Here is a 24,871-nt window from a genome sequence, read left to right as displayed (position 1 = left end):
GCAGCTTCAAAGGGCTTTAAACAATACCAGACGAGGAATAAGGGTCTTATCTAGCGAAACAATCGCTCATTTTCTAAAAAAAATTAAAAAATATATACTGCTAATACACTGCTAAGTGTATTACTGACCTCCACAGGTCAACGTTTGAACTAATTGTTATATACTTGCACTAGCATATTGTATATGACAATTTAGTTCAAACTTTGACCTGTGGAGGGCAGTAATACCCTTATCAGTGCCTACACTGCTGAAATTCTTATAGAGAAGAAGAAGAGAGCTAGTTCAAGAGGAACATTTATGGTTAAAACGTTTAAAAATTATTTTTTTAGAAAATGACTGATGGTTTCTCAAGATAAGACCCTCATTTCTCATCTGGGAATGCTCTGAAGCTGCACTGAAACTATAATTTTGACCTTCAACCGTTTGAAGTTCACTATATGGAGAAAAATCCTGGAATGTTTTCATCAAAAACCTTAATTTCTTTTCAACTGAAGAAAGAAAGACATGAACATCTTGGATGACATGGGGGTGAGTAAATTATTAGTAAAATTTAATTTGAAAGTGAACTAATCCTTTAAGTTTAGTAAAGAAAGGTATAGTTTAATATATAGTCTTACTGCACAAAATCAGACGTTGCTCCTTTAGGTACACTTAAACGTAAAAGGCAAGACATACATGAGGTAAACAGACTGAAAAAGTTAACAATGCAGGGCAGCAGTAAAACCCCCACAAACAAATGACATTTGCATGAATGTCCAGTGGTTGACTGATAAAGGCACAGTACAGATTTAAAATGAGATAAATATTCATGCGAGGGCAGAGGGTATATGCAAAAACATGTTCATAGTCACTGGTGTTCAATTCATAGGTGCAGAGAACAGACAGCACCCTTTCATGAGCAAATATCAGTAAAAAAAAGAGAAAGAAATGAAGATCTGCACTTGTGTAAACACTGTTTAACATTTATGAAACTTCAAAATGATACAGAAACCATTACCCAGCAGATTAGAGAAAATACATTTGAACAAAAAGCAGTACCTCATTCAGAAAATAAGAAAAGTGAATATATATATCAGGAACACAGCATTGATCTTTTTTTTTAAAAAAAGAACCTGAGATTCAAGACATCTCTCTCCTTCAATGGTTAATACAATATATCTTAAATATATGAGTTTCTTGGCAACAACTGCCCATGTATAAGCCTAATCGTATCAATAAACAAATAGAGAGATTCAGTGTTTCATCAAAAAACCGAACACATTACAAGAAGAAATAATTTTTTTTTTGTCTGTATATGACTGGTATTCAAATTGACTTGGCTACACAGTAAGTAATGTAGTGAATATTTTTGCATATCACTTCTCCAATGGACTGTTTGACCAACTGAGCACTTTAGTTTCCTCCTGAAACCATCTACTAGTGTAAGTAAGTTTTGCACGAATACGTCCTTAATTAACAGTATACAAATTAAACACTTTTAAATCACTTTTCAGAGGTTTTCTTAAAAAAAAAAATCACATTATTGAACGACTTCAAGTCACAATGCAGCTTACAAATTAAACAATTTAGTGTAATAGTGTTGATCCAGCTCTGCTGCAGGGTAAAGGGGAACTAAGAGCAGTGTAGTGAGAAACGTTTGTGCGGAAGAGGAATGTTCAGTTTCTCCAAAATTCTCCACGACACCTTTAGGGGGAAGAGAGAGACAGAGGTTGATATTCCCGCTCACATTCCTGTTAAACAGGAAGTGTACAGACAAAAAAGTAACACTGAGCTGACTGTTGGTACCTCAGAAGAGTGCACATGATTTGGGGGGTCGGAAGGGGTTGTCGCTGGATGGCACCCCCATGAGGAGAGGGTCCTTGTGGGCATTTTGCAAGCAGAATGTCTTCAGATCTGCTGCAGCTTGAGAAACCTAAGAAGGAGGAGAGGTGAAATAAAGTATAAACAGACAGATAGGTAGACATGTATGCATATATATACAGATAAAAGGGGGTTGTGGAGCAATAAAGGCTTCACATTTTCCTAGAAATCACGCGGTTAGAAGTTTATTTGATTCATTATAAGATTAGTAATAACACACAAAGCTTTGTGTTGTTTTAAAATAGTGTTTTGGGCGAGTGGTAACTAATATAGATTTGGATTATTCAGGCCAACAAATGCGACTGTGTCACACACTCACAATTAACAAAGAGCTCCACTGTGCGCTGCGCGCGACACCACAGCATACAGCAGAGTCGCGCGCTACTGCCTGAAGTGGAGAGGCTTTACAATCAAACACGACTGTGCGAGAGAAATATGTTTGGAGGCTTTTAAGTTGAACTCTGTGATTATCATACACTTTACAAACGTACTGAAATATTACTGTTGTGTGACAACGTTTGATAACATCCGATTAAAGCAAGTGGTGAAAACGAAGGTAATTGCACAACCAGCCATTACGATGGAAGCTTGCAAACAGCCAAACATTATGTATTATAACGTTACTTCTTTTGTATTAGATATGTTGTAAAAGCTCTCACGTGAATCAAGGAAAGTTTAAAAACAGAACCATAATTACACGAAGAAGCAGGATGTTCGGACAGGATCGACAAGTCTGTCAAGTCACACCCTGTTAGCAAAGATTTCCAAAGTTTTGGGATTTTTATGCGTTTATTCTCACTCACCTTAATTCTGCGGATCCCTGCTTCGAATCGCAGCTGCTTGACGCTTTTCTGCAGGCTCATCATACCGCCTGTGCTGTTATTCGACATGTCTGCTGACAGATCGGCGAAAGTTTGAAACAAATGTCAAGACGAGGCTGACTTTGGCAATAAGCGGCTCAATTGCGCCCCTATCTGCGAAACCGACGCGTGGTTTCGTGCAGCGACGGCGCGTGAGGACAATACAGACATAGGTTACATTGAATAAATAACCTTTAAAAACCCCTTTGACTTGTATTGTTTTTATTATAAGCTCATCTTATTTTCTGTTTTATACCCACAACCCACTTTTTCTACATTTTTATTCATTTAAATGTTTTTTTTTTTTTTTTTTAAATTGCAAACAATTCAGAGATGACTTTAATGAAATACAATTTTGCATTACATTACACTGAATGTATCAATAATACAATACGTCCAACATAGGCTATGGAAGAGAAAAAAATTAATAAATTGACAATGACCGTTTAAAGAGAAATATACATTTAAATAGCTTTTTTTAAGAACATAAAGAAAAGCAGGACCAGAACAAAGAAAGTAAAAGGATAAAAAATAATAATAATAATAAAAACAACACCAAAACAAGTATTAATGAAGGTAGCCTACATGAAAGATCTCATCATATCTCTTCAAAAGAGAAATGCATTTTTTTTTTTTTTTTTTTTTTTTGTTATTAATTATTCTTAGTGGTTTGATTAAATGTTAATCTAGACATCTAGAAAAGTAGGGATTTTGTTAAGAAATCTTTGTGAAATTTTTCCACACGGATAAGAAAGTTAACAGTAGATTCTAAAGGTTTATTTTGGTTTTCAAAAAAGCAAACAACATCAAAAACTAAAAACTGCTGCTGGGGTTAAATATGGACAAACCCAGGGATTGGGTTGTTTTCAGCCATTTTTTTCAACCAATTTTGGATTTTTTTAGCCAGCAATAGGCCTATATTAAAATAGTAAAAGGCATGTTTTTGCTCACCCCCAAATAGGGGCAAATTTGTGGGGTATTCTAAGCTGAAACTTGACCAGACCAGAGACTTATATTACATCTTGTGAAAGAGGGCATAATAGGTGCCCTTTAACCCAACCTGCTGGGTTTGTCCATATTTAACCCAACTTAGGTTGTTTTTAACCCAGCATTTTTTAGACTTAAGAAAAATGAATGAAAATGTGAGTTGGGTGGGTAAGTGCATTATTAATAGCTACTAATAAATTATATTCATGCTAATAAGACAATCCATTTTATAATTTTAAAGTTGCTTTACGTTTTTATTAAACTTTCAGAAAAACATACAATTACACTTCATTCAGAACACTAACAAAAATTGAAATTGGGGGATACATATAGCCTAACAGATATTACATCATACATGGTAGCCTAAAACATTAAATTCAACAAATTACATTTTCAATATGAGAGTTGTTTTTATACACTTCTTGTTTCTAGTTAAAGTTGCTTTACAAAAAAAAGGTAAGATTATGAATAAAGTGAATTGCGCCATCTAGTGTTCGCGTCTAGTTTCATCATGTGACAGTGGATCCGCTTCACCAGAGACCCTCCACAAGAGGAGCCTTCAAAGTCAGCCAAACCGCGTCGGGACCTTTCCTCTTCTGTTTGAATGGAAGCAACGGAGAAGATGTATTTTACTCATTAAGCAGAGAAAAAATAACAAGATTAAAACATAACATAGCCTATGACATGGTATAAATAAATATATATATATATATATATATATATATATATATATATATATATATATATATATATATATATATATATATATATATATATATATATATATACAGTCCAAAAAGTTTGGAACCAAGATTTTTAATGTTTTTAAAAGAAGTTTCGTCTGCTCACCAAGGATACATTTATTTAATTAAAAATACAGTAAAAACAATAATATTGTGAAATAGTATTACAATTTAAAATAACTGTGTACTATTTAAATATATTTGACAAAGAAATTTATTCCTGTGATGCAAAGCTGAATTTTCAGCATCATTACTCCAGTCTTCAGTGTCACATGATCCTTCAGAAATCATTCTAATATGCTGATCTGCTGCTCAATAAACATTTATGATTATTTTCAATGTTGAAAACAGTTGTGTACTTTTTTTTCAGGATTCCTTGATGAATAGAAAGTTCAAAAGAACAGCATTTATCTGAAATACAAAGCTTCTGTAGCATTATACACTACCGTTCAAAAGTTTGGGGTCAGTAAGAATTTTTATTTTTATTTTTTTTTCAAAAGAAATTAAAGAAATTAATACTTTTATTCAGCAAGGATGCATTAAATCAATCAAAAGTGGCAGTAAAGACATTTATAATGTTACAAAAGATTAAATTTCAGATAAACACTGTTCTTTTGAACTTTCTATTCATCAAATAATCCTGAAAAAAAATATTGTACACAAATATTTTGTACAATTGTACACATTAAATGTTTCTTGAGCAGCAGATCAGCATATTAGAATGATTTCTGAAGGATCATGTGACTCTGAAGACTGGAGTAATGATGCTGAAAATTCAGCTTTGCATCACAGGAATAAATTACTTTTTAGAAATATTCAAATAGAAAAAAGTTATTTTAAATTGTAATAATATTTCACAATATTACTGTTTTTACTCGATTTTTAATTAAATAAATGTAGCCTTGGTGAGCAGATGAAACGAATTTTAAATTATTCTGCAGATTATATGCTATATATTGTGTTTGTGTGGAAAAAGTTTGTCATATAATAAATGTTTTATATCCAATTTTTGCAACAGGTGTGATACATTTTTTTGACAATGTTCGTCAAGTGCTGTAGTCCTTGAGAAAGTGAATGAAATTTGGCTTGGACCCTGACCATTTCTTCTTGTGTATGAAGAACTTCCCCCAAAATAATAAAAAGTTGTAGGTCTACATGAAAAATAAAATTACTATTATTATTTTTATTTTATTATTATTATTGGAATAATGTATAGGCTATATCATTAGTATTTAAATTGTAAATAAAAAAAATTTTTCCTTCAAGTAATATTTTCCATATCCACCTAAAAAATCTTGGTATATAACGTTACACAATTACAAAAAGATTTTCATTGCATCCGCAAACGTTATAGTTACACTTCCTCGACTTCACCATCTCCTCCTCTGGCTTCACTATCAAGCTGCCGAATATCACATCCGGGTCAATAGGGGTCGCGTGAGGGTTGCTCAACAGAAACATGTTGTTACGTGTGAGTATTAAACTGCCTTCTGTATATTAGATTTTCATGCATTTAAAATAAACGTGTCTCTGTGTGTGAAAAAACTCTTACGGTAGTAACGTAATAGCAGCTAGCAATGGCAAATATGATAAACACGCTATTGTACAACTATTCTTTTGCTAACAGGATTGTTGTATGTGTATTTTTCAGTTTATGACTTAAATGTTATTAGAGAATTAGCTTTTATTTTTTAACTGACTCGTAAAACATGTCATTATGCTGATTTGAGCTCTGTTGAGTGTCACAGTGATGTCAAGCTCGTCACTGAAATGTCCAACGACCTTGATCTACTGATCATCATCACCACGATAACTGTTGTCTTTCTAGAGGGTCTTGCAGTGTGGTGTTTCTGCACTCAAAGTCAGTCGGTCCATTCATCAGAGTGCGCCATGGAGGAGTCCACTCATACCTATAGTTGTTGAGCAGACGGTAACGGCACATTTTTCTTAATCACTTGTCTTACGCTGATCGTATAGTATCCAGAAGTTACTTTTAGAGCCCATCTCTGTATATTGAATGGTTTACTTCAAGAAAGATGCAGCTTTCAGTGTTGCTGGAACACTTTGGTAAAGTTGGTTTTATATTCGCACATTCGGACTTTGATACATTCAGACTTTCCAATAAATGTGCAATAAATGAATGTTTGCGAATTTTAATCAGCGACATGATATTGACAACAAACGACAACATTTTTCACAGTCGATTAAAATAGGCAAGTATTGTTTTAATGGCGTATTTACTTGTGAATGTCCAGTGAATGTCCAATGTAGTGTGATTAACAAGGCTATTGAATACGGATGTCTGAATGTGCGAATATAAAACCAACTTTACTCAAGTTGCAGGAACTTGACCCCTACTTGAAGTCTTTCGTTTGTTTCAGGGACGAGGAGAGCGTGCCTATGACATCTACTCAAGGCTGCTTCGAGAGAGAATCATATGTGTTATGGGTCCAGTAAGTTCAAATGCAAGGAAAAACACACAAGGATCTAAAATAATTTCCAAAAAGCCTCTTCCAGTTGTTTCCTACCTGTTTTTCTGTCCTTCTCTTTATCTAGATCGATGACACTGTAGCTTCTCTGGTTATCGCTCAGCTGCTCTTTCTCCAGTCAGAGAGCAACAACAAGCCCATTCACATGTACATCAACAGTCCTGGTGAGAGTCACATAAGTGCACTGACAGAAAAAAAGATTGTAGCAGCTCTGGATTCTCAGCCAGCGTCCCATGGTCTAAATCTGTCCTGTTTACAATTTTCTGATGAGATTGCTTGATTCCTGTATGGGAATTCACTGTCACAACAATACAGCACTTTAAATTAGATGACAGATTGTGGATCAAATGTTGGCAATGTCCAGTACTGCAGCTCATTTCTCCCAGAAATCTTTTCTGATGGTGAAAAATTACATTTTTATTTATGCACTACTATTTGCTGTATGAAAACAACACTTGCCCTGCATCATGGAAAATCAATTTTCATTCATTCACTTTAAGGTCAGTCCGTGTCAACTCAACCAGAGGTCCCCGGCTCAAATTTTTGTTTATATTCACTTTTGTTATACTTCTTATTCTGTCTATTTCAGTCTATTTTCGTGCTCAGTGTCATATCAACCAAATTTCAGAAACTTCCTCGACTCAAATTTTTGATTTTGTTAATATTTTTCTGAAGAAAGACAAACATAAAATGGTGATAAACGCCAAAATATTGAATGTCACAGATGTATATTTACTGAGTAATCCACTATTTTTTAGAGGGGGGTCAATATGACAATTTTGACCTAAGATTTGGAGCCAAAATAAAGGGGTGTAAAAATGACTTTAGAAAGATGGCAGCATCATTATTTTATTTTTACACAGAGCTTGGAAGGTCTATTAGTAAAATTTGTTGACTTTAGCAATCTTTATTTCATTATATGCCAACAGTGACAATTCAAAAATGGCAAAAAGCACTTCTTGTGTTTTTTGCCTCAAGTTTGCATGCCTGTGACACAAGAAGTATTAAATATAAATTAATATCCTTTTATATTCTGGTTCTTAACAAACTTTCCTTTTGGTATCTGCATGTTAAAGGCCCTCGATGGTTTAATCCCAGAGATATGGAGATCTTAAAGGAACCCTCCACTTTTTTTGAAAATAGGCTTATTTTCCAACTCCCCTAGAGTTAAACAGTTGAGTTTTACCGTTTTCGAATCCATTCAGCCGATCTCCGGTTCTGGCGGTACCACTTTTAGCATAGCTTAGCATAGTTCATTGAATCTGATTAGACCGTTAGCATCGCGCTTAAAAATGACCAAAGCGTTTTGATATTTTTCCTATTTAAAACTTGACTCTTCTGTAGTTACATCATGTACTAAGACCGACAGAAAATGAAAAGTTGTGATTTTCTAGGCTGATATGGCTAGGAACTATACTCTCATTCAGGCGTAATAATCAAGGAACTTTGCTGCCGTTCCATGGGTGCAGCGGCGCAATGATATTACACAAATGTCTCCATGGTTGCAAGGCATGCTTCCTGTGCAAGCAGGGGGTCACAGACGCTGCGTAATATCATTGCGCCGCTGCACCCATGGTACGGCAGCAAAGTTCCTTGATTATTACGCCTGAATGAGAGTATAGTTCTTAGCCATATCAGCCTAGAAAATCACAACTTTTTATTTTCCGTCGGTCTTAGTACACGATTTAACTACAGAAGAGTCAAGTTTTAAATAGGAAAAATATCAAAACTCTTTGGTCATTTTTGAGCGAGATGCTAACGGTCTAATTAGATTCAATGAACTATGCTAAGCTATGCTAAAAGTGGTACCGCCAGAACCGGAGATCGGCTGAATGGATTCGAAAACGGTAAAACTCAACTGTTCAACTCTAGGGGAGTTGGAAAATGAGCCTATTTTCAAAAAAAGTTCAGTGTTCCTTTAATGCGGCTCCATGAGTAAATTGGTCAATTGTACACATTTTCAGTGGTCAAAAACCAAATGTGGGTCACTTTGCATACAGCTGATACTTTTTTTCTTTCTGAAGAACAAAAATTAAAAAAGAAAATTATCTGAAGAACAAATAATGTTAATAGAAATGTATCTCATGTTTTTTTCTCAACAGGTATGTTGCATAGGACATACCTGTCTGAGTGCCATAAATATTCCTTTTCCAAGTTTGCATGTCTGTAACTGTAAAATGTATCTAGATTCTCATTCCCAATAAACTTTACTTTTGAAATCTTCATTTTCAATGCTCTATAGTTCAGTCCCATAGATATGGGGATCTCAAAGGAGCTCAAAAGTCATTTTTACACCCTTTTAATTTGGCTCCAAATCTGATCTGTCATTTTGACCCCCCTCTACAAAATAGTGGATTACTCAGTAAATATACATCTGTGTCATTTAATATTTTGGCTTTCATCACTATTTTATGTTTGTCTTTCTAAAGAAAAATGTTAACAAAATCAAAAAATTGAGCAGAGGAAGTTTCTGAAACTTGGTTGATTTGACACTGACCTTAAAAATAGACTGAAATAGACAAAATAAGTAGTATAACAAAAGTGAATCATAATTTTTTTTCAGTGTTTGAAGCCAGCAGTGTGCATTTCTGGCAATTTTTTTTGTCTCCGTCTTGCAGGTGGAGTGGTTACGGCTGGACTTGCGATCTATGACACTATGCAGTACATCTTAAATCCCATCTCTACCTGGTGTGTGGGCCAGGCTGCCAGTATGGGCAGTCTGCTTCTGGCCGCAGGAACCGCAGGCATGAGGCATTCCCTGCCCAATGCCCGAATCATGGTGCACCAGCCCTCCGGAGGGGCAAGGGTAAGAATGGGGGATAAACAAATAAAAAAGAGGGGACTGCTTTTGTAACAATGTAACGAAAACTAACACAGATATTTATAATTTCAGGGGCAAGCAACAGATATTGCCATCCAGGCTGAGGAGATTCTCAAACTAAAAAGACAGATCAACCACATTTATTCCAAACACACAGGGCAGAAATTGGAGCTTATAGGTAATTACATACTTTTCATTAATATTATAATAATAACAACCTTGTTTTATATTGGCTAATTAAACGTACATTGTGTCACTTCCTGACATCATCAAGTTTTGTTGTCCTCACTTAGAGAGCGTGATGGAGAGAGACCGGTACATGAGCCCGATGGAAGCACAGGACTTCGGGATTATCGACAAGGTCCTGGTTCATCCACCACAAGCTGGGCAAGACGAGCCAGAACTTGTTCAAAAAGAACCCACTAGCCCTGCAAGCGCCTCCACCTCCCCTCAGCCTCAAGCTTCTGAGCCGGGCCAGTCCGGCAGCAACCCTCCCTCCTCGTACAAACCTGAACCCTGACAAAAAACTCCCTGCTGGAGCGAGTAAACTACTGGTTCAGTGTCTCTTTTGGCAGACAGTCGCCAAGCTCATACACCATATCTGAACCTGTGACCTTCCTTTTGTATCATTCATTTTATTAAGACTCACTAAGTCTAGTCCTGAGACGCAGTACTGGAATCTGGACATTACAATTGCCAGTGAAATGACACTCAGTCTGCCCTCATATTTGTATGCGGCAAATATAGATGTCTTAGCAAAAACTAGGTTAATTGTAAACAAGCTAGAGGGAACACAAGATTACAGTGCAGGTTTTGATGTCTGTATAATATTTGGGTGAAATGTGTTACCATGTCACACAATATATTATGAATTGTAAATGTGCCCCTCAGTTTAATATAATCCCTGATTTGAAGCAAGAGTGTTTATAGATAATGATTCAAATAAATCTTTAGGTAAATTAGGATGGTTGTCTTTTTAACTTTGTGATATTACTAAACTAAAAGACAGTTCAAATTCTTGAAGGTTACAAACGGCATGTTTAAAGCTCATGAAATCAGAATAGTTTACCAGAGGGACACTAACATTCAAAACTTGGGGTCGGTATTTTTTTGAAGAAATTAAGTGACAGTAATGACTTTTACGTCGTTTCAAAGTATTTAAAATTTAAAAAAAAAATGCTGTTCTTTGGAACATACCATTTATCAAAGAATTTTTTTTTTTTTTTTTTAGCAATTTCCACAAAAGTAATACATATTAACACTGATAAAAATAAGAAACAGTGGAAGGTTACAAACGGCAGGTTTAAAGCTCATGAAGTCAGAATAGTTTATCAGAGGGACACTAACATTTAAAACTTGGGGTTGATATGATATTGATAATAATAATAAATGTTTCTTGAGCAGCAAATCATCACAGAATGATTTCTGAAGGATCATGTGACACTGAAGATTGGAGTAATAATGCTGAAAATTCAGATTTGCCATCACATGAAATGTTCTATATGAAAATAGTAAACAGTTATTTTATGTTGTTATATTTCACATTTTTACTGTATTTTTGATTAAATTAATTCAGTCTTGGTAAGAATAAGAGACTTATTTCAAAACCCAAACATTTCAAAGGTACTGACAAATTGTCAAAAGAATTTATGTAACATGATGTGTGATGAGAGTTTTGGTAACACTTTACAATATTAAACGGATAGTTCACCCAAAAATTAAAATTCAGTCATCATTTACTCACACTCAAATTGCAGAACAAAGACATTTACACAGGTTTGGAACAACTTGACAGAATTTTCATTTTTGGGTGAACTATGCCTTTAACTAACAAAGATAAATAAATAATGTAACAAATGTATTGCTCAGTTAGTTCATGTTAGTTAATCCATTAAATAATGTTAAGAAATGAGACCTTATTGTAAAGTGTCACCAAATTTTCTAATGAATTCATGGTTGCAACATAATCAGAATTCCAAAAAACAAAACAAAACCAAGAAACATGAACAAATGCAATTACACAAGTATAAATAATTCACCATCATGTTTCCTGAGGGTAAACAAGTTTGTCAGACTTTATTTTTGTACTCAACTTTACAGATGAAAATGATGCATGAAGTATACAACTAATAAACTAGAAATGCTCCTTGATATGTTCACCAATAGAAAGTATAATGAGCTATAGAGCAGAAAATATGTAGCAGTATAAGATACTAAATGAAGTATCCAAACATAATGCTATCCATGCCCCCCTTTTACTGTAGTATTTAATTACAAAAGTTGGATGATTTGTTTCATTAAATGTCCATAGACTGGATTTTTTTAGTGCACAGATGTGAATAAACACATAAAATTGAGTAGTGTATTAGAACAATGGCAGTTAAAATAAACGAATCATCATCAAGTAAATGGCCTCTTTCTCTCACCACAGAAGCATCCCGCAGAAGCAACTTATCTCAATGCTGACCTCTGGTGGTGTTTTGAATGATATCACAATTGAAAACCAAAGATTAGGTTTGTGTTGATGACCAAACTCACAGTAACCAAACTTTGGTGAAAGCGAAGGCATATGTTTTCGATTCCCAGGTTGCAATCTGTCAGCATCAGACACATAACTGCCCTCACATAACAGAGCATCCAGCCCACCACCCCTTCTTCTTGGCAGTGGTGGCCCAGCGCAGCCAGCTGAGATTGCTTTCAGTATAGGGAGGGTAGCGCAGCACATTGACACGCTCCAGCCCCCAGCCCCTCAGCATGCAGCCACGCTTGTGACTGAATGTCTCAAAGGTCCAGCGACCGTGGTAGTTGCCCATCCCACTTGCACCTGGCACCAAAACACAAAAAGTCAGATTTCGTCTTCACTCACCTGAAGAAATGCACTGCAGCTGTTACATTAAGAAATGCATTCAGACTTACCCACTCCACCAAAGGGTAAACCAGGAAGGGTCATGTGAGCTATTCCATCATTGGAACAGAAGCCTCCGCTGCTGGTCCTCTCCAGAACTGTAGTAACAACCTTAACAAACAGAGATATGCATTAGTTCATTGCTCACTTTACTGTGTAGTTAAGGACTTTTGTTCTTTCTTTCCTTACTTGAGACTCGTCAGAGAAGGCGTAAAGTGCCAGGGGCTTTTCCCTCTCGTTGATGAAATTGATTCCTTCATCGAGAGACTTGATGGTCAGAATGGGGAGAATGGGGCCAAAAATCTCCTCCTGCATTAAAGCATCTGACTCCTTTACATCCACGATGACAGTGGGGGCTGAGATAGTCCACGGAAAAGCAGAAGAGAGAGGATTCAGAATCTAATACTAGCTTAGCTGCTTTTTTGTGTAAATGTATACTGCACATTTTAGGAAACTAAAAAAAAATTTTTCTGAGAAAAATCACACTACATTCTGCAGCAATAGTAAGAGTAGTATAGTAAATGCACTGAACTTGTGCACTGTTCAAAAGTATGGGGAGTTTTATAAAGAAGTCTCACCCAGGCTGAATTTATTTGATAAAAAATACAGTAATCAAGAACAGTCATCTTGAGAATAATATTGAGATTTTACAATTAAAAAAAGTCTTATTTCAATATATATAGTGTATATGTATACACTATAATAATACATATTGGTACATACACATCTACCATAAAAGTTTTCGTTTATATAATATGTGTGTATATATTATATTTATATATATCATATACACACACACACACACACACACACACACACACACATACATATACATATATATATATATATACAGTCCAAAAGTTTGGAACCACTAAGATTTTTAATGTTTTTAAAAGAAGTTTCGTCTGCTCACCAAGGCTACATTTATTTTATTAAAAATACAGTCACATGATCCTTCAGAAATCATTCTAATATGCTGATTTGCTGCTCAATAAACATTTATGGTTATTTTCAATGTTGAAAACAGTTGTGTACTTTTTTTTTTTTTTTTCAGGATTCCTTGATGAATAGAAAGTTCAAAAGAACAGCATTTATCTGAAATACAAAGCTTCTGTAGCATTATACACTACCGTTCAAAAGTTTGGGGTCAGTAAGAATTTTTATTTTTATTTTTTTGAAAAGAAATTAAAGAAATGAATACTTTTATTCAGCAAGGATGAATTAAATCAATCAAAAGTGGCAGTAAAGACATTTATAATGTTACTAAAGATTAGATTTCAGATAAACACTGTTCTTTTGAACTTTCTATTCATCAAATAATCGTGAAAAAAAAATATTGTACACAAATATTTTGTACAACTGTACACATTAAATGTTTCTTGAGCAGCAGATCAGCATATTAGAATGATTTCTGAAGGATCATGTGACTCTGAAGACTGGAGTAATGATGCTGAAAATTCAGCTTTGCCATCACAGGAATAAATTACTTTGTGAAATATATTCAAATAGAAAACAGTTATTTTAAATTGTAATAATATTTCACAATATTACTGTTTTTACTCGATTTTTAATTAAATAAATTTAAATTAAATAAAGGAGAAGAAACTTCTTTTAAAAACATTAAAAGTCTTAGTGGTTCCAATTTGGACTGTACTGTGTATATATATATATATATATATATATATATATATATATATATATATATATATATATATATATATATATATATATATATTCGCAAGTATAAATATATGTGTGTGTGTGTGTGTGTATGTATATACAGTACACACACACATGCATATATACACATACTATGCAAGCAAATATATGCTTATTATGCAAGCAAAAACTTTTTATGGTCGATGCGATTAATCAATACATATATATATATATATATATATATATATATATATATATATATATATATATATATATATATATATATTAAAATGTAATTTATTCATTCCTCTAATGGAATAAGTGAGTTCTTATATTAACATCAAAAACCATTGTGCTGCTTAATATTTTGTGGAAACTGTGGTATATATATATATATATATATATATATATATATATATATATATATATATATATATATATATATATATATATATATATATATATATATATATATATATATATTTTTTTTTTTTTTTTTTTTTTTTTTAAAGAACAGCTTTTTTTTAATTCAAATCTTATGTAACATAATAAATGTCTTTGTCCCTTTTGATCAATTTCATCCTTGCTGAATAAAAGTTTTAGTTCCTTAAAAATAATCTTACTGACCTCAAACTTTGTGTCTATATACTTTACTTACCCATGTACTTGTTCTCTCTGACACTCTCTCCTCCAATCACTACCTTTCCCTCAGTCTTTTTTAGCAGCTCAACCAGTCGGTTCCAGTGCCTGTCTGTCACGATACGTCCCATATCTGGGCTTTGCTGGGGCTCAGATCCATAAAAGCTCTCCAGAGCCTCTTTTATAAAAGGTAACAGCATTTCTCTTGTCTCAGCTGTGCATAAAACATAGTCTGGAGCCACACAGCTCTGTCCTGCATTGAAATACTTGGCCCACACCAGCCTCTTAGCGGCAGCTTTCATGTCAAGCCGGCCATATATCAAACAAGGGCACTTGCCACCCAGCTCCAGAGTAACTGGGGTGAGGTGCACCGCTGCGGCCTGCAGGATGCAACGAGCCACTGACTGTGAGCCTAGAGGAGAGAAGACAAGAGATGTTGAGGCAAATATGGAAAAACGACAACTGTTCTTGAATCTGTCATTGATAACAATGAAAACTCTAACCTGTGTAGAAGATATGATCAAATCTATTCTCCAGCAATGTCTTGGTCTCTTCTGCTCCACCACAAATTACTGCATAACACTCCTACAAGACAAAACACACACAGCACACTTTATAAGAGAAGGATTACAGATCTCATCATGAACACAGTAGCATGCAACCATGCAACTAAGTGTATAGTTAGATCTTTTGGGTCTTTCCCAATGATTACCTGGGACAGGTACTTAGGAATGAGTTCAGCAATAAGTTTTTCGGTTGCTTGACTTATTTCTGATGGCTTCAGAATAGCACAGTTACCTAATAAAAAAAAAGATATTACTGAGTTAAACATATTGCAGATGTGATATAAGGCAGATTTTTGTTAATGGATTTTTAAAGTCACCATGAAATCAAAATGGACAATTCAAAATGGACAATTATTGAAGGTATAAAATTAATAATGCCCCAAAATCATCACCTTTTGGTGAATTTCACCTTTTTAAAGCCGTGATCAATTAGCGTCGCACACCTGTAGTTCATAGATAGGTGCGTAGGAAAGACTAGTGAAGTCAAAATACGAAAAAACAAGGAAAATCTCACACACTATCAACTTGCAAAACCGTAAAAACATGATATGAAATATTATTATTATTTTTTTCTTTATTTACAATATGTGATTGTGGATTTAACTATGTGGTGTTAATGATGGAGTTAATGATTATTCTATCATTTATCGCGATTGGAAATTAATGATTCTTCACTGTATTTTGTCATGTTATCATTTTAAATACAATGGAGTTTGAATAGTATGTTGATGCCTGATGAAGATCATACGATCGAAACGTTGCCAATAAAATAACTTTTTTACAGTTTTGCAATTTAATAGTGTGCAGGATTTTCCTTTTTTTCACCTTTTTAAAGACAAAATATGTCATTTTGCCATGTGATTGTCATATGATTCATGCAGAACCACAGGGTTGCTTATGGGTGGTTAGGGGAATTAGTCTAAAATTTCACAAAACATTCATTTGTCAACAGAAAACAACTGAAGATTTTTAGCATTTAATAAGATTTGTATTATATATCTATTTAAATATCAGCCTTTTGTGTTAGGGAATCTCAAAATCTGTTTCCAAACAGTTGTGTCCAATATTGATGGTTAAAATTCATTTGTTTCTATAATCTACAGATGTAGAAGACTAAACTGATGCAGGACTGAATCGATAGCGACAGTAAATGTGTTAATAATGCATGTTCTCACTTCGGTTCATAATTCAAAAGTGGTAGATTTAATTGGCAGATTTAAGACATTTCAGTAATTATTACAGTGAAATCTTGAGTAAAGTTTTAGTAGAAATAATAATGGTTATTTTTATTTGCAGGGCGATAATTGGCAGTCGAGATCAGTTGCAGTTTTTCATGGTTCATTATACAATTTATATTATAATCGTATTAGATCCCGACTCTAATGCATACTATAAAATTACACCACTAGTCTATTAAGACTAATGAAGATAATGAAGAATTGTCACTAGTGCCCTCTCAAAAAGAAGGTGCATGAGACATACACTACCAGTCAAAAGTTTGGAAACATTACTATTTTTAATAGTCTATTATGCTCATTAAGGCTGCATTTATTTCATAATAAATACAGCAAAAACAATAATATTGTGAAATATTATTACAATTTAAAATTATGGTTTTCTATTTTAATATACTTTAAAATATCATTTATTTCTGTGATGCAAAGCTGAATTTTCAGCATCATTACTCCAGTCCTCAGTGTCACATGATCCTTCAGAAATCAGTCTAATATGATGATTTATTATCAGTGTTGGAAACGGTTGTGTTGCTTAATATTTTTTTGGAACCTGTGATACTTTTTTCAGGATTCATTGATGAATAAAAGGTTAAAAAGAACAGCATTTATTCAAAATATAAATCTTTTCTAACAATATAAATCTTTACTATCACTTTTTAACAACTTAACACATCCGTGCTGAATAAAAGTATTAATTTCTTTAAAATAAATAAATAAATACTGATCCCAAACTTTTGAACAGTAGTGTATATTGTTCTATTTTAAATAAATGCTGATATTTTTTAACCTTTATTTATCAAAGAATCCTGAAAAAGTATCACAGGTTATAAAATAATATTAAGCAGCACAACTGTTTCCAACATTGATAATAAATCATCATATTAGACTGATTATTGAAGGATCATGTGACACTGAAGACTGGAGTAATGATGCTGAAAATTCAGCTTTGCCATCACAGGAATAAATTATATTTTAAAGTATATTAAAATAGAAAACCATAATTTTAAATTGTAATAATGTTTCACAATATTATATATTTATTATGAAATAAATGCAGCCTTAATGAACATAAGAGACTTTGTTCAAAAACATAAAAAAATAGTAATGTTTCCAAACTTTTGATTGGTAGTGTATATAAGGGCCATAAAACCCTTGAAAAAGCTATAGATAGTACCTGCAGCAATTGCTCCAATCAAAGGTGACAAAATTAGCTGAAGAGGATAGTTCCATGCGCCAATAATTAAAACTACACCTAATGGCTCCCTGCGAACAAAACAGTCATCCAGCTTTGTTGCCTGAAACACAAATGAAATGGGGAGAGGAAACGATTTAAAATATTTTCAGGGAAATCTGCCTTGACTAGACTTTTGGAAGTTTTTTAATATTTTGTTTGTGTTACAGTAAAAAAAAAAATCAGTGTGTGTGTTTATGGTGCAATGAAATTGTATTATCTCACCAGGTTTGTGCCCACATAAGAGTGCTGCATCCAGGTTTGCAGGTTGCTGATGGTGTAGCAAAGGTCATTCACCACAATTTCAATCTCTGACAGCACTGCCTCAAACTTGGGCTGCAGGACAGACAAGATTAAAACATCATTTGTGTGTCGAATTTAAAAGTATATGTGTGTGTGAACCATTGCATGTTTATACCTTAGCAAGATCTTTATGCATTGCCTCCAAAATCTGTGTTTCATTGTCTTCAAACAGTTTCATCATGGCCTGCAGTTGAGTCAAACGGAACTGGGCTGGACGGGTCACACCTGAGCGGAAAGCACCCCGCAGCCTCTCCAGCACCTGTTTCTGGCTCTCCATAGTGAGAACACCTGTGATGGAAATGGGGTTTCAGAAGTGGTGAGAATTTGTGTGTGCACACAATATTTAGACCATGAAACTTTCTAGATAAAGCACAATAAACGTCTTGGAGATGGGTTTCAGTTTCAGTGGGTTTCTCCAAGGAATGGTGCATGGGGCTCTGAAAACCAAATCCTCCATTAAGCCACATTTGTTTTTTAATCTACTTAAAACAGAATTTAAATGTGTTACCCGACACACATGAAAACCTGCAAAAGCAGTTGTTTACAAATCAATACGCAGCAATCAGAAACTACTGTGATTAGTCCATCATGACCAGCGCTGACAAAAGTAACAGGAACCAAGTACTAACAACACCGTCAAGTGGTTCTGTCTGGACAATAATTACATAACGACACTGAGATACTTCGAACTGAAATACATAGTGTATACATTTATAGGAGAATTATTATTTAGACATTTTGCTCCTCACAAATGACAAACAACTTCCGGGCCGCGAAGCCTCGCCCATTCAGTATCATTTAAACTTATTCTATCCTCTTTTCTGATTTACTTTCTACAGTTATCTCCCGATTCTTTCGATACTAACGTTAGCTAGCTCACATATTTAATAGAAAGGATTTTGTTTCTAATCAAAATCCCAGAACACACGGGGAGAGATGCTGATATCGCTGAATCATTATTTGTCTCTCAGCTCTTTACACATCGGTATTGTAGGCGATTTACTTTTGCTTATTGTCAAAGCCATAACAATGCCATTTAATACGGTAAATAGGGAAGAGCCTTAAATAAACGACACAACATGCTTATTTACAAAGTGCATGTATGATAAATAGGAAGCACTTTATAGGATCATCCAAGTGTGACCAAGTTTACATAACGAGGATAAAGATAATCTTATAAACTTACCTTTCAAAGAAAATAAGTCCACTTACTAGTACAACCCAGTGTTTTTCACTAACACGTGAAGACTAGTTCCGGGTTTTCGCGTTTCATTCAGAAAATTCAAGTTTGTCGAGTTTGGCATCTTAACAGATACTGCAGCCCGTAAAACCTGATTTTTAGTCTTAACTTTATAACCATATTAACATTGGCTACTATCATACTAACACTTCAAACACACACAGCAACAGCGCGATTACATTGTTCTCGCGTGGAAAACCCCAGCAGCAGCTGAAGAGACTTTTGGATGCCTTTGTAATATAAAATAGGAGTTCATGTGGAAGAACTAAACCTAAAACAACAGTTTATTAAAACAGTAACCAGATTTTTTCCCCCAAATATTGCTGAGACGGGGGATTTAATTTTGCACTGTTGATGTATATGACTTTTGATTAGACCAATATATGTTTATTAAATATGCACATAATAATGAACATATCAGGCTCTGAAGTTTCTATATTAGACTAATTTTGTTGAAGCTGGCTTGTGCATATGTATATAGGCTATGCATTAAATGAAATGTAACACTTCAAAAGGTACTCAATTGTGGGAATGTGATCATAATTCTTGAAAAGAAATGAATTATGTGACCACCATTGGTTTCTACAATTGATCCATGGGTATTCTTTCAAATCATATAAATACCGAAAAGGATATTCAGATAGCCTTTTAATTGTTTTTTGGTTGTTTAAAATGTGTACAAGCTAAATGGCTGTTGTGGTGAGCATATACTTTAAGGAAAGCTACATTTGAAAGTTTATGAGCCCTTTTTTTTTATCATTTATAATGATAATATTATGAAACTGCTTGACTAGTGTATGTTTGAATATTACAGTCCCTTCTATACTGGAAATTAATGGTAATATTATATTCGTTGCATCTTGTACTTCTGTTTTTTATTCATTTATTTTTTAATTATAATGTTTATTTTCTAATTGCTATGATTTTAATGGTTTTGTTACAGATTAATTTTAATGCACATTCTTTTAAAATTCATGAAAATATGAACTAATAAAAACCCAAATAAATACATGTTTAAAAAAAGAGCTAATGCACAGGTGCATGGCACAGCTGTTGATGTTTTGACTAACAAAACGCGGCGGTTTAACGCTTGAAAGGTTCACTAGTTTTAAGGGTGTTTCAGTGAGCTGTAATAAGCTTTGGCCTTATATTCTCTTGGGTAGACATGGTTTTGGGACTTGCCCCATGGGAATTGTTATTTTGACTTCTTCAAGTGGGCTGAAACTTGTTTCTTTCTTTTTTGCATTATCATATGGTTGTTTGTATCATGTTTAATATTATAATCTATGTATTAAGTAGCTATAAATGTTGATCTGTTTATATTGGACATCTAAAGACCAGAAAGATTTAATCTTTTCAAATTATATTTGTAATGTAAATCTACATCCTTTAGCTCATTTAAAAAATCTGAATTGGTCATTTATTGTGTCAAAATAGTTTGATAAAATGGGAAAACTCCTTGTTACTTTTAAATGATGGTCATAGAATGGATGAAAATGCTTTCTCACTAAAGGCCAAATATATATTTTTTTCATCACACAATGATAACTTGTCAATCCCTAAATAGCTGTTGTCGTGTTAATCTGGTTTGAATAAATGGCTTCCACTTTAAGTAGGCAAACAAAAATGAATTTGAACAGCTACTGTATAAAATTATGCCACATGAAATCATTATTCATAAAAGTATTTAGAGTGTCAAAATGATAGAAATCTACACGTTAACAACTCCAACAGACATTTTGATTTTAACTACATACTCGCAATAATTGTACAAATCATACAATTCAACAAATGTAGTCTTTGAAACAGCCATTTGTCTTTTTTAAATCTGTGTGACGTCACCACCCTACAATTGATATGGATATATATGATCAGTCCTTCTCCTCTGCATCTCATATGAGGAGGTCACTTCATCGACTCAAACATGTCCAACAACCTGCTTTACCTTCTGCTTTTACTGGCCTTTGCAAGTGTGTGTCATAATGTGGACCCTTATACCATCTCAAATTGTACAATAGAAATTTGTTGTGTTCTTAATTCTTTTTTATTTTTCAATAGGAGTGAATGGTCAGAATATGGAGTCCATTTCTTCTCAATCAGTGGTAAAGCCTGGAGAAACTCTGAGTCTTTCCTGTAGAGGATCAGGATTTACTTTTGGAAGCTACCACATGCACTGGGTCAGACAGCAACCTGGGAAAGCACTGGTTTGGATGGGCCGTGTGTGGGCTTCTGGAAATGGACATGACTATGCCAAAAGTTTTGAGGGAAGAATAGAAATAACAAGAGACAATTCAAAAAGCATGGTGTATCTGAAACTGTCTAGACTGACAGAGGAGGACTCAGCTGTGTATTTCTGTGCAAGACAAGCACAGTGACATGAACCTACGTGCAAATAATACTAAAACTGTCAAAACACACATATGGTGTAAAACTGCAGTTATCATTTGTGTCAGTAGGGTGCAGTAGAAGAATCCAACAAGAATAGTGACTCACAATCACATATTTTCTTTTAAACACCTTCTCAGACATTCTATCGACATCATGATACATTTTTATGGTTCTTTAAAGCATTTCACTACATTAAGTTCATTTGATAAACATTCTAATTCATTTTATTTTAGGTTTGGTTATTTAAGTGAATGAAAATAAAATACATAAACATCATACCAATCAAATATTGAAAGTTAGAAATGAAATCAATGTTAAGATGCCCTTTGGATTCTGGTTATCATCTTTGTAACCGTGGCTAATGGTCATCTCAGTGATCTTCCATCATTTCCTCATTATGCAAATTCAAAATCCATTATGACAAGTATTTATATGCTGCTGACTCAAGTGATGCTGTAGAGTCTCATTAACACTCACAAGATGAAGAATATACCTTTAATTCTAATTTTGTTTAACCTAAACTGTGAGTTCTTAATACTTACATACATATACATGTATACATACATGATTGTTTATTTAAAAAAAATATATTTTCTCTTACAGGCATGCAATGTCAAAAAATGGAGTCCATTGAAAGAACAGTTCAGAAAAAGCCTGGAGAAACTCTGACTCTGTCCTGTAGAGGATCCGGGTTCAGCTTTAGCTGCTGTAGCATGCACTGGATCAGACAACAAGCTGGAAAACCTCTCGTGTGGATTGGTTTGGGCTACAGTGATGGAAGTGGACATAAGGCAGAATCCTTTAAGCAGAGACTTGAAATCACCAGAGATGATTCGAAAAGCATGATGTATCTGAAATTGTCTGGACTGACAGAAGAGGACTCAGCTGTGTATTTCTGTGCAAAACAAGCACAGTGACACAAACATATGTGGAAATAATACAAAAACTGGTTTAGAAAGACATGTCGCACTTACAGTCTAAAACAGCAGTTCTCAAGTGTGTCAGTAGGGTGCAGTGAAATACAAGAAGTAAAGTCATCCACTACACAATGACTCACAGTCAAAGAATACTTTTTTAAATATGTCTCAAAACTTTATCAGGCACTCTATTAACAATCAGGATACACTGCTTATGGTTCCTCTTTACTGGATAAAGTTCACTTCACAAACACTCATATTTTATATGTGCATGTGCGTGTATACACAAAATAATTTAAGTACACGTGACTTCATCATGCACTTAAATGCTCCTGCTGGTCAAGGATGTGCTGCTAATCTGGAGCTTATGCTGGTTCAACTCTAAAGTATATGCATAATGTAGCATGTATTTCCTTTGTGATTTCATCACATGTTTTAAATACAGGTTTAAGTAGCACTTATAACTTCAGACATTTATTTTCTTGATTTTCCCTCCAAAGAGCGGTAACTACTGTGTGGAAAACTAAATGTAAGTATACTTCTGATTAAAAACATCCAATGAAAAGACAAACAAAGGTTTGTACATTGTATGCAATGTTTAATAATAATACTAAGCAGCAAACAGTAAGGAAAAAAGAAAAAAAGTGCTGCAAAACTAATTGCAGATTGTATTATATTCTTGTATCATATTCATAAAGCTGGAGCTTTGCTTTTGTTTCATTGTGGTGGATGGATCTGAACATTTAAATGACTTAACACTGATGGTTATAACGATTAGGAAAAACAACAGAAACAACGATTATGGTGATGATGGTTGTAATGATGGCAAAAATATTGGCAGTCAGAGCACCAGCTGAACTTCTTACAATGTGTTATTAATTGTTGCATAGTCCTTACCTTTAAAGAGCACATCAATGCAGCCGTACAGAGAAACAGACAGTTGCAGAGCGTGACGGTCATCACAGAGCAACGCAAGTAGTCATTCACTTTTACTTGGACTTTGCGAGGACTTTGGTGCTTTTGCCGGTTTTGCTGGATTTGGCGTTTTGGATTTTGAGCTTTTGGACGAGATTGTCTTTCAGTCTCGGATTCTCCATCTTCTATGTCCACCACATTCTCATCCTCCATCTCTAATTCATAATCCATCTCTGTCTCCACATCACAAAATTCCACTTCTGGAACTTCAATTTCTGGAATTTCAACTTGAAAATCTTCCATTGTCTGACTTTATTGAACAGAATTACTCCTCACATATAGTGACAGGTCGATGGTTCCACATATGACTCAATCTGATAAACACTTCCTGCATATTTATAATGTATGTCTTAAATAAAGCCCAAAGAGCAGGAAACCCATTATGGCAGAAAAGCCACAACCATGGTCAACAGTGAAACCTGTTATGTGTTCTATAAACTCAAATAGGGTGCAAAGGTTTGGAATGAAAGTTACAGTTTTGGGTATATTTTCATAGTTTTCAGACATGACATCTGTTATCTGTACTTGTAAACATCCAGTCATATTTACTAATAGTGATTTAACAAAGAAGGCTAACCTGTGACTTTATTTTTTAAAACACAAAAGAAGATATTTTAAAAAAAATGTCTCATTTGTTCAAGTCACTGGTGTCTATAGTTGTTTAACTTACAGACAAAAAAAAGTGGAAGCACTTGTCAGAATGTCATTTTTTTTTTAGTTCCACAGAAGAAAGAAAGTCATACATGTTTATAAGGACATGAAAGTGCACACATGATGACAAAGTTTTGATTTTTAAGTTTACTAACTCATTTAGGGCTAAGTTATTTCTTATACAGCAGAAATCCTCTTTAACTTATGACTACACAAAATTATAGTTAAAGCTAGAAATGTGTAAAATGTTTTACATTAAAATCATCTCTTCTGAGTTGCACTGACTGGACATGACAAGCTGCTCTGGGTTGGACGGTTGTATGGTAAAGGTGACATACTGAAAAGCAGATTTCAAATTAACATGGTCTTTCCCAGAAACACACTACCAGACATAACATTTAT

The 24,871-nt window shown here is 34.1% G+C and overlaps 4 protein-coding genes across 4 annotated transcripts; 2 read left to right on the top strand and 2 right to left on the bottom strand.

Annotated features, from left to right (window-relative positions):
• Positions 1-579: 579 nt before the first annotated feature.
• Positions 580-2,819, bottom strand: si:dkey-204f11.64 (uncharacterized protein LOC100537752 homolog). The gene is made up of 3 exons (XM_067375126.1): positions 2,664-2,819; positions 1,786-1,912; positions 580-1,683 (listed from the first exon to the last, which is right to left on the bottom strand). The coding sequence occupies exons 1-2, from the start codon at positions 2,748-2,750 to the stop codon at positions 1,787-1,789; spliced, it is 213 nt and encodes a 70-aa protein (XP_067231227.1). The 5' UTR covers positions 2,751-2,819; the 3' UTR covers positions 580-1,683; position 1,786.
• Positions 2,820-5,824: 3,005 nt separating this feature from the next.
• On the top strand, positions 5,825-11,111 carry clpp (caseinolytic mitochondrial matrix peptidase proteolytic subunit). Its single transcript, XM_067382149.1, has 7 exons — positions 5,825-5,921; positions 6,279-6,380; positions 6,832-6,903; positions 7,007-7,103; positions 9,558-9,745; positions 9,833-9,938; positions 10,054-11,111. Exons 1-7 carry the CDS (start codon positions 5,910-5,912, stop codon positions 10,278-10,280), a joined length of 804 nt encoding a protein of 267 aa, XP_067238250.1. The 5' UTR covers positions 5,825-5,909; the 3' UTR covers positions 10,281-11,111.
• A 565-nt stretch (positions 11,112-11,676) lies between these two features.
• aldh3b1 (aldehyde dehydrogenase 3 family, member B1) lies at positions 11,677-19,731 on the bottom strand. Its single transcript, XM_067382148.1, has 10 exons — positions 19,485-19,731; positions 18,414-18,586; positions 18,221-18,331; positions 17,939-18,059; positions 15,676-15,761; positions 15,467-15,548; positions 14,983-15,375; positions 12,855-13,021; positions 12,677-12,776; positions 11,677-12,584 (listed from the first exon to the last, which is right to left on the bottom strand). Exons 2-10 carry the CDS (start codon positions 18,573-18,575, stop codon positions 12,382-12,384), a joined length of 1,425 nt encoding a protein of 474 aa, XP_067238249.1. The 5' UTR covers positions 18,576-18,586; positions 19,485-19,731; the 3' UTR covers positions 11,677-12,381.
• Positions 19,732-21,462: 1,731 nt separating this feature from the next.
• ighv4-2 (immunoglobulin heavy variable 3-33) lies at positions 21,463-21,913 on the top strand. The gene is made up of 2 exons (XM_067365089.1): positions 21,463-21,508; positions 21,597-21,913. The coding sequence occupies exons 1-2, from the start codon at positions 21,463-21,465 to the stop codon at positions 21,911-21,913; spliced, it is 363 nt and encodes a 120-aa protein (XP_067221190.1).
• Positions 21,914-24,871: the final 2,958 nt, after the last annotated feature.

This window comes from Chanodichthys erythropterus, chromosome 3, assembly GCF_024489055.1.
Source record: "Chanodichthys erythropterus isolate Z2021 chromosome 3, ASM2448905v1, whole genome shotgun sequence".
NCBI classification, from domain to species: domain Eukaryota; kingdom Metazoa; phylum Chordata; class Actinopteri; order Cypriniformes; family Xenocyprididae; genus Chanodichthys; species Chanodichthys erythropterus.
Note: the sequence above shows the minus strand (reverse complement) of the source record. Positions and strands in the feature narration are given on the sequence as shown.

Coding starts and splice junctions, on each gene's coding strand:
- aldh3b1 (XM_067382148.1), bottom strand. CDS start 18,575: ATGGAGAGCCAGAAACAGGTGCTGGAGAGGCTGCGGGGTGCTTTCCGC. Junction 12,777..12,854: donor CCTTCTCTGACGAGTCTCAA/GTAAGGAAAGAA, acceptor CTGTTTGTTAAG/GTTGTTACTACAGTTCTGGA. Junction 12,585..12,676: donor TTTACCCTTTGGTGGAGTGG/GTAAGTCTGAAT, acceptor TTTTGGTGCCAG/GTGCAAGTGGGATGGGCAAC.
- ighv4-2 (XM_067365089.1), top strand. CDS start 21,463: ATGTCCAACAACCTGCTTTACCTTCTGCTTTTACTGGCCTTTGCAA. Junction 21,509..21,596: donor GCTTTTACTGGCCTTTGCAA/GTGTGTGTCATA, acceptor ATTTTTCAATAG/GAGTGAATGGTCAGAATATG.
- clpp (XM_067382149.1), top strand. Junction 6,904..7,006: donor TCATATGTGTTATGGGTCCA/GTAAGTTCAAAT, acceptor CTCTTTATCTAG/ATCGATGACACTGTAGCTTC. Junction 9,746..9,832: donor AGCCCTCCGGAGGGGCAAGG/GTAAGAATGGGG, acceptor TTATAATTTCAG/GGGCAAGCAACAGATATTGC.
- si:dkey-204f11.64 (XM_067375126.1), bottom strand. CDS start 2,750: ATGTCGAATAACAGCACAGGCGGTATGATGAGCCTGCAGAAAAGCGTC. Junction 1,913..2,663: donor CAGGGATCCGCAGAATTAAG/GTGAGTGAGAAT, acceptor CCTCCTTCTTAG/GTTTCTCAAGCTGCAGCAGA.